This window comes from Suricata suricatta, chromosome 10, assembly GCF_006229205.1.
Source record: "Suricata suricatta isolate VVHF042 chromosome 10, meerkat_22Aug2017_6uvM2_HiC, whole genome shotgun sequence".
In the NCBI taxonomy this organism is placed as follows: Eukaryota; Metazoa; Chordata; class Mammalia; order Carnivora; family Herpestidae; genus Suricata; species Suricata suricatta.
The window spans coordinates 63114362-63127069 of record NC_043709.1 but is presented as its reverse complement, the minus strand read 5'-3'; the positions used below and the strand labels follow the sequence as shown (position 1 = coordinate 63127069).

The 12708-nt window shown below is 33.9% G+C and overlaps 1 protein-coding gene across 6 annotated transcripts in view; it reads left to right on the top strand.

Annotated features, from left to right (window-relative positions):
- LARP4 (La ribonucleoprotein domain family member 4) overlaps nt 1-12708 on the top strand; it is a 74995-nt gene that overhangs the window by 41001 nt on the left and 21286 nt on the right. For all 6 annotated transcript variants that reach the window (XM_029953917.1, XM_029953916.1, XM_029953918.1 and 3 more), the window contains 2 exons: nt 1581-1691; nt 2532-2585. In XM_029953917.1, the coding sequence (XP_029809777.1) occupies nt 1581-1691; nt 2532-2585 (165 nt within the window). The remainder of the gene's footprint in view (nt 1-1580; nt 1692-2531; nt 2586-12708) is intronic.

Sequence of the window (12708 nt, the reverse complement as noted above, 5' to 3'; positions counted from 1 at the left end):
AAAATTTGATAAATTTCTTTCAAGCTGTTAACAGTTAACACAGTTCTGGGTTTTGGTAATCATCTCTTTTGAAATCCACAGATTTGTTTTAGTTTTCAGTTACTGAAATTTTGGTTTCAGTTAAGGAAAAGTGAAGCTGTCTTTGTACAGAGTTCATGTCTTCGACTGATACAGGGCATCTGGATTGAGTTGAGAATGCATAAAAATAAATTCTGAGCACCTAGAAAATGTTAATGGAGGATATACTTTTTTTTTTTTTTTTTTTTTTTTTAATCCTGGGAGGTCTCAAGAGATTTTACTGTTAGGGAAAATTAGCTTAAGAGTGAAATGCTTCAGTTTTGCTGAAATTATTTATTTATAAATTTAAATCCAAGTTAGTTAGCATATACTCTTAACAATGGTTTCAGGAGTAGAATTTAGTGATTCATCATTTATACATAACACCGGGTGCTCATCCCAACAAGTGCTCTCCTTAATGCCCCTCCCCCGACCCAACAGCTCTCCTACATCTCAGTTCTTTGTATTTAAGAGTCTGATGGGGGCACCTGGGTGGCTCAGTCGGTTGAGTGGCCAGCTTCGGCTCAGGGCATGATTTCACGGTTCGTGGGTTCGAGCCTCACATCAGGAGCCTGCTTCAGATTCTGTGTCTGTCTCCCTCTCTGACCCTCCCCTGCTAACACTGTCTCCCTCTGTCTCTCAAAAATAAATTTAAAATAAATAGAGTCTGATAGTTTGCCTCCTTCTCTGTTTTTATTTTTCCTTCCCTTCCCCTATGTTCATCTGGTTTTTTTTCTTAAATTTCACATATGAATGAAATCATATGGAATTTGTCTTTCGCTGACTAACTTTGCTTGGCATAATACATTCTAGTTATACATTGTTGCAAACCGCAAGATTTCATTCTTTTTAATAACCAAGTCATATTTCTATATTTACCACATCTTTATCCATTTGTCAGTGGATGGACATAATTTGGCTATTGTTGATAGTGCTGCTATAAACATTGGGATGCATGTGCTCCTTTGAATGAGTATTTTTGTATCCTTTGTTGTTTTTTTTAAATTTTATTTTTATTTTTATTTTTTGTATCCTTTGGATAAATAGTAGTACAATTGCTGGTTAGGGTATCTCAGGTTTTTTTTAATTTTTTTAAATATTTATTTATTTTTAAGAGAGAGACAGAGCATGAGCAGGGGAGGGGTAGAGAGAGAATATGAAGTAGGTTCCAGGCTTTGAGCTGTCAGCATAGAGCCTGATGTGGAGCTCAAACTCCTGAACTGTGAGTTCATGACCTGAGCTGAAGTCAAGACGCTTAACCAACTGAGCCACCCAGGCACCCCAGGATATCTCTGTTTTTAATTTTTTGAGGCAGTTTTGCTGATTTTAAGATAAGATTCTCTCTCTAAATTGTATACAAAATATATGATGTAAGTATGCATGTTTTTGTTTCAGAAGATGATCTATCTACTCGGTAGAAGAATAGGCAGAAGGCATGACAGTTAGAAACAGGACCAGAAGACATTAAAAAAAGCCTATTGTTGATACACTTTATAGAGTTAACTAAGGTTTTTCTTTTTTAGGAAGTTAAAGCTTTGTTCAAAAATGAAAATTGCCCCAAGGTGATAAGCTGTGAGTTTGCACACAATAGCAACTGGTATATCACTTTCCAGTCAGATACTGATGCACAACAGGTGAGAAGAAAACTTTTCTTTTGATTTGAAGTCTTGGTGGTAAACGAAGTAATAGTATATTTTAATTGAGAAAATATGCACTCACAATAATATTTGTAAAGATTATTAAGCACCTTGTTTACCTTTTTGGTTGTACTTATTAATTGGTTTCCTTTTTGATCATTTTCTAAAGCTTTTTCAATTTAAGAGCAGTTTGTTTCCTGTTAATAAAACAGCACACAATTTTAAAATTAACATGGAGATTGGGAACCATGGGCTCAGTAGTTAGTATTTCCAGCGTGTACATACTAGGCTGCAGTAAATTTCATTCTGATTCTTGGAATTTTGACATTAATGATTTTACTTACTCGTCATGTTCAACTTAAAGAGAAGTACTATTCATTGGAACAAAACCCCAAAAATATATCTAATAGCATTTTAAAACCACTCACTGATTGATTGATTGATTGATTGATTTAGTTTTAAGTAAACACTACACCCAACTTGGGCCTCAAACTCATGTTAGACCAAGAGTTGGATGCTCCACCAACTGAGCCAGCCAGGCGCCCCACTGATTCTGAACCATTTTTAAATATGTATGTAGTGATGTTTTGGGTCTACTTTGAATTTTGCATGCTTTTTTGGTATAAATCCATAGTAGCCAGTCTGTAGTAAATGTGAACTTTAGCTGAGCTATTAATTATTTTTTTATTTCTTATCACCTGATTAATGAAATTGACTTCAGAATTTTTTATTGTTTATTTTGGAGATAGTTGCTAATACAATATTCTTGATAGAATAAAGATGGCTTTAATAAAATATTTGAATGCTAATGGAATTTCCTTTCTGCTTTTTTAACAGGCTTTCAAATACTTAAGAGAAGAAGTTAAAACATTTCAGGGCAAGCCAATCATGGTAAGAAACATTTTGTAAATAGAGGCTTATGTAAGCCAGAAAGTTTTTGTTGCTTGTCTGAGAATTTAAAAAACACAGATGGATGTTTTATTAAACCTGTAATGATTTTAAAAAGAAATTTCTGTCTCATATAATGTGCTAGAAAATTAGTTGATAGGATAGCAATTCTTTCCAAAGACATAACTTCAGACAGCATGAACTTTTAGTTAGATGCTGATTGCTAGCATGTAAGATAATCCCAGCTCTCAAAGTGAGAAGCAGGAATGATTTTTTAGTAAAGGTAAAAAACATTGTCAATACTGTCATCCTTATTTCAAAATTAACTGCATCATCACATTAACATTTGTCCTTTTTGGAACCTGGGAACTGTCATTGATGACACTTGTTCACTGTCTTTACAGGTCTAATCTTTTCTTGATCCCATGAAATCTACCTTCAAAACTTCTTTCAATTATTATTGCCATTGTTTAGGCTTGAATAATTGGAGTAGCCTTTTAAGTGTTATGCCTTCAGCCTTTCCCTTGCTTTCCCATTCTTCAGTTGCTACCATAGCTGCCATCTAAAACAAAATCCTAAGCGTGAAGTTACTTTGATACGCTACTCATTCCCTATGTAATATGATTATTATGATGATGATTACAGTACATCATTCTTATTCTTATTGAGCTCTTAACATGTATCAGTTTCTGTTCTAAGCATTTTATTCGTATAGAGTCATTTAATTCTTATAAGAACTTAATAAGGCAGGTACTCTTATTTTCTCCATCTTATGGCAAGGAAAGTGGGTTAGCTACCTAGTTTCACACAGCTAGTAAGTGGAAGAACCAGAATGAGAGAAGCTTACATTAAGATATTTTGTGTTAGGCACTTACCTAAGGTATTATTTAAATATTATTGATGTGTGGTAGGTAGTAATACTAACTTTTAAACATGAAGATATCTATTATTTGTCATTCTGTTTCCTCTGCTTCACCCTGTTATCTCCCTTCTCGACTTGAGGCTATAGAGATACTCTTCTAGGTCTTCTAAAAGCTTTAAAGTTTTATGTGTCAGATTTAGGCTTAATACATCTGGAATTAATTTGATGTACAGGATATCATAGGAATTTAATTTTTTTTCCATATATGGAAAGGCAGCTGTCTCAACACTTAGTTGTTGAGTGGTATTTCTTTCCACAGTTTGTGTGTAATGTTGCATTTATGAACTCTGCTTTACATTGTCTGTTCTATCAGTCTTTATTGAAACATCACTTTTAATTACCGTAGTTTTATGTTTTTAATTTTTAATGTTTTATTTTTGAGAAAGAGAGAGAGCAAGCATGAGTGGGGAAGGGGCAGCGAGAGACGCAGAAACAGAACCGGAAGCAGGCTCCAGGCTCTGAGCTGTCAGCCCAGAGCCCGACACAGGGCTTGAACTCCCCAACTGTGAGATCATGACCTGAGCTGAAGTCAGATGCTTAACCAACTGAGCTACCTGGGTGTCCCTAATTACTGTAGTTTTAGAATATCCTTATGTTCTTATGCAAATCCTCCCTTCTTCATATTTTTTAAGATTGTCTTGGTTACTATTAGACTACTACTTTTCCATTTGAAGTTTATTTTTATTTTTTATTTTGTTTCTGAGAGACAGCGTGAGCAGGGGAGGGTCAGAGAGAGAGAGAGGGAGATACAGAATCTGAAGCAGGTTCCAGGCTCTGAACTAGTTGTCAGCACAGAGCCCAATGCGGGGCTCGAACCCATGAACAGTGAGATCATGACCTGAGCCAAAGCTGGATGCTTAACTGACTGAGCCACCCAGGTGCCCCCCGCTCCAATATAAAGTTTAGAATGTTTGACTAAGTATACTAACAACCAACCAGATAAAACCATATTGGAATTAATGGAATTGTGTTTGATTTTTTTGGAGACAGTTGCAGTTTCACCCTGCATTATTATATATTGTGGTAACATTATTAGTATACATTTTTCTGATAACTCAGGTTTATTGTATTTTATGATTACTTCCTTAAGGTACTTTTTGTTGCTTTCCCCCTCTCCATGGTAGCTTAGTGATTTCTTTTTTTTTAATTGTTACTGTCTGGAGCACCTGGGTGGCTCAGTCAGTTAAATGTTCAGCTTTTGATTATGGCTCAGGTCACAATCTAATGGTTGGTGGATTTGAGCTCTGCTTCAGACTCCGTACTGACAGCACAGAACCTGCTTGGAATTCTCTCCTCTCTCTGCCCTTTTTCTGCTCAGATGTGCATGTGCACTCTCTCTCAAAATAAATAAACTAAAAAAAATTTTTTTTTCTTTTTAGTGTTACTGTCTGTAGGAACCTTACTGAACTCCTTTATCATATCTGTCTGAGAGAGCATATCATCTACAAATAATCACTATTTTTATTATTCCTTATACCTCCCATTTCTTACAGCTGATTACTTTTGCTGAGGTCTTAGGTATAATGTTAAAAAAATACATATCTCTCTATATTTCATTGTAAGTATTACTATTTATTTGCTGTTTTATATCATTACTTAAAACCAAATAACCTAGCATCCAGAAAGGCAGGTGCAGGAGCCAGAAATCCTATATTGCAACCCTTGATGCTCCTTTCAGCCACAGGCTCTTTGATCTTAGGCATGTCAGCTTACCTCTAAGGCCCTGGTTTGTTTCTTTGAAATGTGCATGCTTTTCATTTTGGAAATTCTGTGATTCACAAGTGGTGATCTTGGAGGACAAAGGGATTAAGGGAAGGACGTTGGTCCGCCTGTTGATAATTTCATTAAGAGGCAGTGTTTCATCTGTTTTAATTAATTGACTTTTTATGACTGAGAATATTGTTTTATCTGTGTTTCATAAAGATATATATATATTACAGAATGTCATACAGAATATATGTTTATATGTTCCTTTTATATATTTCAGAATTTGAAAACTAAAAATACTTGTGTGTCATAAGAAAGTCAAACAATATTAAATAATTAACAATTAATTCAGTTTCCCTTTCCCAGATCTCCTCCAGACATGATGAGAATTTTTTTCAATATCCATGTAGGAATTTTCTTTCTTTCTCTGCATGAATAAGAATATACAGTAGACACTCAGTTGTTCTTTTCACTTAATAGATCTCTAAGATCTTTTCATTCACTGTTGTTTCAAGTATACATAACAATATTGTTCATGTGTATCACAATTTAATTATCCATTTTTCTCCATGGACAAGTATTAACTTGCTTCTCTTGTTTACAAATAATGATAAAGAAACATTATTTCTTAAGCTTTCTTTGGAAGTTTTTTTGTGTTTATAGAATATACATACATATAATTTACCATTTAAGTATACAACTTAGTGGCATTTAATACATTCAGATCACTGGGCAACCATCACCAGTATTTATCTGGAACTTTTGCATCATTCCAAACAAACTCCATGAAACAATAACTGCCCATTCTTCCACCCTCTAATAGCCTTTCTTCTAGTCTCTGTCTTTATGATTCCTATTTTAAACATTGCATATAAGTGGAATCATGCAGGGTAAGTCTCTGTATTTGGCTTATTTTTTTTAACAAAGGTATTTATAGCTATAAATTTCCCTCTTAGTACTGTTCATTGCATCCAGTAAGTTTTGATGTGTTTTTTGTTTTTATTCATCTCCAGTTATTTTCTAAAGTTTATTTCTTCTTTGACCTGTTGGTTAAGAAGATGTGTTGTTGGATTTCCACATATTTGCTAATTCTCCACTTTTTCTTCTCTTCCTAATTTCTCATTTCATTCCATTGTGGTCAAAGAAGATACTTTGTATGATTTCAATCTTTCTGAATTTATTAAAAGTTGCTTTTGTCACAATATATGGTTTATCATGGAGAATGTTCCCTGTAACTGGAGAAAAATGTGTATTCCGGTGTTTGGAAGAGCGTTTTACTAGGTTAGACTGGTTTATATTGGTGTGTGAGTTCTCCATTTTTTCCCCCTTCCCTGGCTGGGATTTAATTTTAATTTTAATTCTGGTATAGTTAACATATAGTGCTATATTAGTTTCAGGTGTAAAATGTAGTGATTCAGCTGTTCAGATGTGCAACCGTTTTCTGAATTACTCAGTGCTCATCATGATAAGTGTACTTTTTATCCCCCCTCACCTATTTCACCCCTCCGCCATCCACCTCCCCTCTGGTAGCCATCCGTTTGCTCTCTTTAGTTTTTGTAGTTTTTCGTTTGTCTCTTTTTGTCTCCATTTGTTTTGCTTCTTAAATTTCACATATGAATGAAATCATATGGTATTTGTCTTTATCTAAATTCACTTAGCACTATACTCTAGGTTCATCCATGTTGTTGCAAATGGCAAGATTTCATTCTTTTTTATGCGTAAGTAAGATTCTGTATTTTCTGATTGCTCTTCATTATTGAAGTCTCTAATTGTAGCATTGTCTTTTTCTCCTTTCTGTTCTGTCAGTGTTTGCTTTATTTATCTTCAGGCTTTCTTGGCAAATACCTATCAGTGGTTTGTTTTTTAAATCTTTTTTTTGCTGGATTAAGCCTTTTATCAATACATAATGTCCTTTGTCTCTTGTAACCTTTTGTAACTTAAAGTCTCAAGCCCAATAATGATATGATTGACTCTTGAGCAACACAAGGGTTGGGGTGCTGACTTGCCCTGCCCCATGCAGTTGAAAATCCATGTATAATTTTTACCTCCCAAAAGCTTAGAATAGCCTCCTATTACCAATTACGTAAATGTCAGTACCATTTAACAAATGTATGTTGTATATTGTATACTGTATTTTTATAATAAAGTAAACTAGAGAAAAGAAGATGATAAAGTCATAAAGAGAAAATACATTTAAAGTACTGTACTGTATTTATTGAAAACATCTGTGTATTAGTATATCTGTGCTGTTCAAACCTGTGTTGTTGAAACAGTCAACTATATAGCCATCATAGCTGTATTTTAGTTACTATTTGCTTGGAATATCTTTTTCCATCCTGTTAACTTTTCAGTGTCCTTGAAATTAAATGGTCTGTTATAGATAGCATATAGATGGATCCTGTTTTTTTTAATCAATCTCACCTATCTCAACCTTTACTTTAATGTTTAAACATTAATTACTGATATGGAAGAATACTTATGCCATCTAAGTATTTGTTTTCTGTATGTCTTTCATGTTTCCCCCCTCAATTTTTCTATTATTGCCTTTTTAAAAGATTGAATGTAATATACCAATTTTTAGTTCCTTATTTCTTATATATATATGTATGTGTATATATATTATATATATATATGTGTATATATATATAATATATATACACATATTTTTAAATGTTTGTTTTTGAGACAGAGTGCAAGCAGGGGAGGGGCAGAGAGAGAGGGAGACACAGAATCTGAGCTTTCAGGACAGTGCCCAATGCAGGGCTTAAACCCATGAACTGCAAGGTCATGACCTAAGCCAGAGTCAGACATTAAAGTGTGTGTGTATGTATGATTTTCTTGGAGGTTAAAATTAAATTTATAACCACCTCATTTGAATAATATTAACTTAGTTTCAGTGGTGTACAAATACTCTGCTTCTGTATTCTATTGTATTCGTTTTCTTTTAAATCTGATAAAAGGAATTCTATACCAAAAGTGTAATATTTTCTTTTGTATTTACCTATGTAATTATCCTTGCTGGCATTCTTTATTTTCTCTTATGACTTTGAGTTACTATCTGATATTTTTATTTCACGCAGGATAATTTCATTAGCATTTCTTAGAGGAGAGGCCTACTGATTTCCTTTAAATTGTTTTGTTCATACACATTTTTCCTGATTACTTTTAGGTTTGTCCATGGTTTCCATTAGCTCATTGAGCACATTTAAGAAAGTTGATTTGGGGCACCTGGGTGGCTCTGTCAGTTAAGTGTCTGATTTTGGCTCAGGTCATCATTCTCACATTCATGGATTTGAGCTCTGTGTTGGGCTCTGTGCAGACAGCTCAGAGCCTGGAGTCTGCTTCAGATTCTGTGTGTCTCCCTCTCTCTGCTCTCCCCAGCTCGCTTTCTCACTCTCAGAAATAAATATTGCGGGGGGGCGGGGGGAAGATATATCGATTCAGTGTCTTTGGCCAATAATTCCAGTGTCTGGGCTTCCTTAGGATGGTTTCTATCAAAAAGAAATTTTTTTTTCCTGTGAATGGTGGACCATAGTTTCCTTTGTCTCTGTTTTTTTATTTTTTGAGAACTAGATATTCAGAATATTCTACAATATTAACACTGAAATCTGATTCTCCCACTCCTGGTATTACTGAAGTATTCTGATAGATACTGCTAGAGGAATCTGCTGCTTCAAAGAGGAATGAAACTAAGGCAGGCATCAGCACTGAATCCTCAGGGATCTATCAAACCACAATACACCCTATGTTTTTGGAGGACAAAGTCCCTACTGCCTGCCTTCGTACCAGCCAGCTACTCCAGGAACATAGGCCATTGAGGAATGGGAATAGTAGCTACTATTTGCATGGTGCTCACTTACGAAAGATCAGTAGCCTCTCCTTTGTCAAGCACTCCCCTAGTTGTCATAAGTGTCCAAGCCCTCTTTTTTGATCAGTAATTGACTCAGTGGAGGCACCTATCCCTGGACACTATTCTGCCATTTTTATACTTTTTTTTGTTTTTATATGCAAATATAATTTTAGGATAAATTCCTAGAAATGAAATTGCTATATTGAAGGGTATATGTCTCTATTTGAAAGTTAGAACTAACTTAAACTTATAAGTATTTCTGATTTCTTTAAAATTTCTTATGGTTCATTCTCTGATTTTTCTACTTATGTTTCTGGCTATATATCTGTTATGCTGTTTTTATTGATTTGTGATTAAAGAAGTTCTTAGAGAAGGTTAGTCTTATCAAATGTGAGCATTTGTATTGTGTTAGTGATACTTCCATGGAAATTTATTTTTTGTAGCAAGATTATAAGAATGATGAATCTTTTTATTTTTATGCCTTTGGATTTTGAGTCCTAGAGCTAAGACCCTCTTCAGATAAAATTAATTTATATTTTAACCAACTTTACTGAAGTATAATGTACATACAATAAGATATACTCATTTTAAGCATGAATTTTTATTAGTTTTGGCACATTTATGCATTGTATATTTTTCTCAGGCAGTCTCCACCACCACCTCCAACTACTAATCTAGACAATCATTGATCTGCCTTCGGCCGCTATAGCTTTCCCTTTTCTGGAGTTTCATATGAATGAAACCATACAGTATATTCTGTTTTATGTTTGATTTCTTTCACTTACCATTACATTTAGTGAACCACATTGTTGCATGTATTGATAGTTCATTCTTTTTTTTATTGCCAAATAGTAGGAATGTACTGCAGTTTGATTGTCTAGTCACTTTTTGAATCTTTTCTCTTAAAAAAAATTGATTGTTGATCTTATTACTGAATTAGAAAAAAGAATCCTTTATATATTCTGAATATAAGTTCTTTGTCAGTTATGAATGTGTGTGTTGCAGATCTGTTTCCCCTAGCTTGTGACTTGCCTTTTTATTTTCTTAATAGTGTGTATTTGAAGAGCAGAAGTTTTGGAATTTGTTGTTGTTGTTTCAATTGAAATGTAGTTGATGTACAATGTTAGTTTCATGTGTCCCAGTGTAGTGATTCAACACTTCTATACATATGAAGTGGTCACCATCAGAAGTTTAGATAACATCCGGTACCATACAAAGATATTATTATCTATATTCCCTATATATACATTACATTCCCATGACTTATTTATTTTGTAACTAGAAATTTGTACCCTTTAATTGTTTTCCCCTGTTTCATCCATCCCTCTATTCTGTTACCATCCCTCTATTCTGGCAACCACCAGACTTTTCTCTGTATATGTGTTTGTTTCCATTTTGTTCTGTTTTTTTTTTTTAGATTTCTGCATATAAGTGAAATCGCTCAGTATTTGTCTCTCCCTATCTGACTTATTTTACTTAGCATAATATTGATGTTATGGCAGATGGCAAGATTTTGTTCTTTTTTATAGCTGAATAATATTCCTGTGTGCATGTACACCACATCTTTAGCCATTCATCTATCAATGGACACTTAAGTTGCTTTCATATATTGGCTATTGTAAATAGGGCTGCAGTGGACATAGGGGTGCACATGTCTTTTCAAGTCAACATTTTTGTTTGGATGACTACTTAGAAGTCAGTGTAAAGAGGGTACCCTTTTTTCTGTATCTGCACCAACATTTGTAATTTCTTGTTTTGTTTTAATATAGCCACGTGACAGGAGTAAGGAGATGCCTCTTTGTGATTTTGATTTGCATCTCCCTGATTGTGATGTTGAGCATCCTTTCATGTGGCTATTGGCCATGTATATGTCTTCTCTGGAGAAATATCTATTCAGGTCCTCTGCCCATTTTTAATTGGATTATTTGGGATTTTTTGATACTGAGTTGTGTGGGTTATTGTATATTTTGGATATTATTCCCTTATCATTTGCTGAAATCTTCTCCTGTTCAGTATATTGCCTTTTCATTTGGCTGATGATTTCCTTTGATGTGCAAAAACTTTGTAGTTTGATATAGTCCCATTTGTTTATTTTTGCTTTTGTTTCCCTTGCCTAAGGAGTCACATCTATAAAATACTACTAATTCTGATGTCAGAGAGCTTACTGCCTATGCTTTTCTTCATAAGTTTTATGGTTTCTGGTCTTACATTTAAGTCTTTAAACCATTTGAGTTTAATTTTAATAAAGTCTTCTTATCTCACTTTTCTTTTAGGGTTCTCTCTTTTTTTGGGGTCTTATCTGAAATCAGTGTCTTCTGGGTCATGAATATTTTCTTTTATAATTTCTTTTAGAAGTATTATACTTTTATTACTCACATTTAGGTTTTCTGATCTCCTTCAAGTTTCTTTTCTGTGTTGTAAAGTAAGAGGGTTCTTTTTTAAATGTGTGTACATTGGTTCTAGCATTATAAGATCATGGGGTGCATGGGCAGCTTAGTCGGTTAGGCATTCAACTCTTGACCTCAGGTCTTGATCTCAGGGTCGTGAGTTGAAGCCCCACATTGAGGTCCATGCTGGTAATAAAACCAACTTATATATATATATATATATATACACACACACACACACACACGCACATATATATTTTTAAATCTATCTATATATATAATCTCAGCAGAGGATATATAAATACATTTCTGCTGAGATTTCCCTTTTTGTTCAATTCTTTAAGAACAAATTTTCCTTTTAATCCATATATATACCTAATGCCTGGGTTAAAATCTTAATCTGCTGTTTCCTAGGTTATCTTAGAGTCTGTTTCTTCGGGCTGCCATTGTCTGTCTTTTTTTCTCTCTCTCTCTTTTTCCTTCTCTTTCTTTCTTTCTTTCTTTCTTTCATCCTTTCATTCTTTTTTTTTTTTTTTTAATGTTTATTTATCTATTTTGAGAGAGAGAGAGCCGGGGAGGGGCAGACAGAGAGGGAAAGAGAATCCCAAGCAAGTTCTGCACTGTCAACACAGAGCCTGATATGGCTCTCACAAAGTGTGAGATCATGACTTGAGCCAAAATTACAGAGTCAAATGCTTAACTGATTAAGCCAGCCATTTTAATAATCGACCACGTTCAGAAAATGTTATTCACTTGGTTTTCGTTTCTTATTGTATATTTTAAGATTTTAACTAAACTACAGTATATGATATTATTTTAGTAAAAGCAGTAGCCGTAAAATTTTTAAGGTCCTATTAAAATGAATTTGATATTTTAAGAATATTTCAATATTGGCAATTATTAATTTCTTAATTGTTTGATTAGTTGCAATTTTGGGAGAGGGAAATTCCTAGCCTGTATCCATAAGGATCATAAAACATATCTTTTATTTATTAAAATCATAGTGTTGCTTAAACATGCATTATTCCAATATTCCCAACAAGTTGGTGAGTCTTATGATTCCTAATCTAATTTGGTCACATCTATTTTAGTTCTGTTACAAAAGTCAGCAAACTTTTTCTTTAAAGGACCAGATAGTAGACAATGTACATTTCCAATCATGAAATCTGCTGTAACTATTCAATTCTGCCATTATGGCACAAAACACAGGCAATATGTAAACAAATGGTCTGATTTATTTTACTAATTTTTAGAGCATTT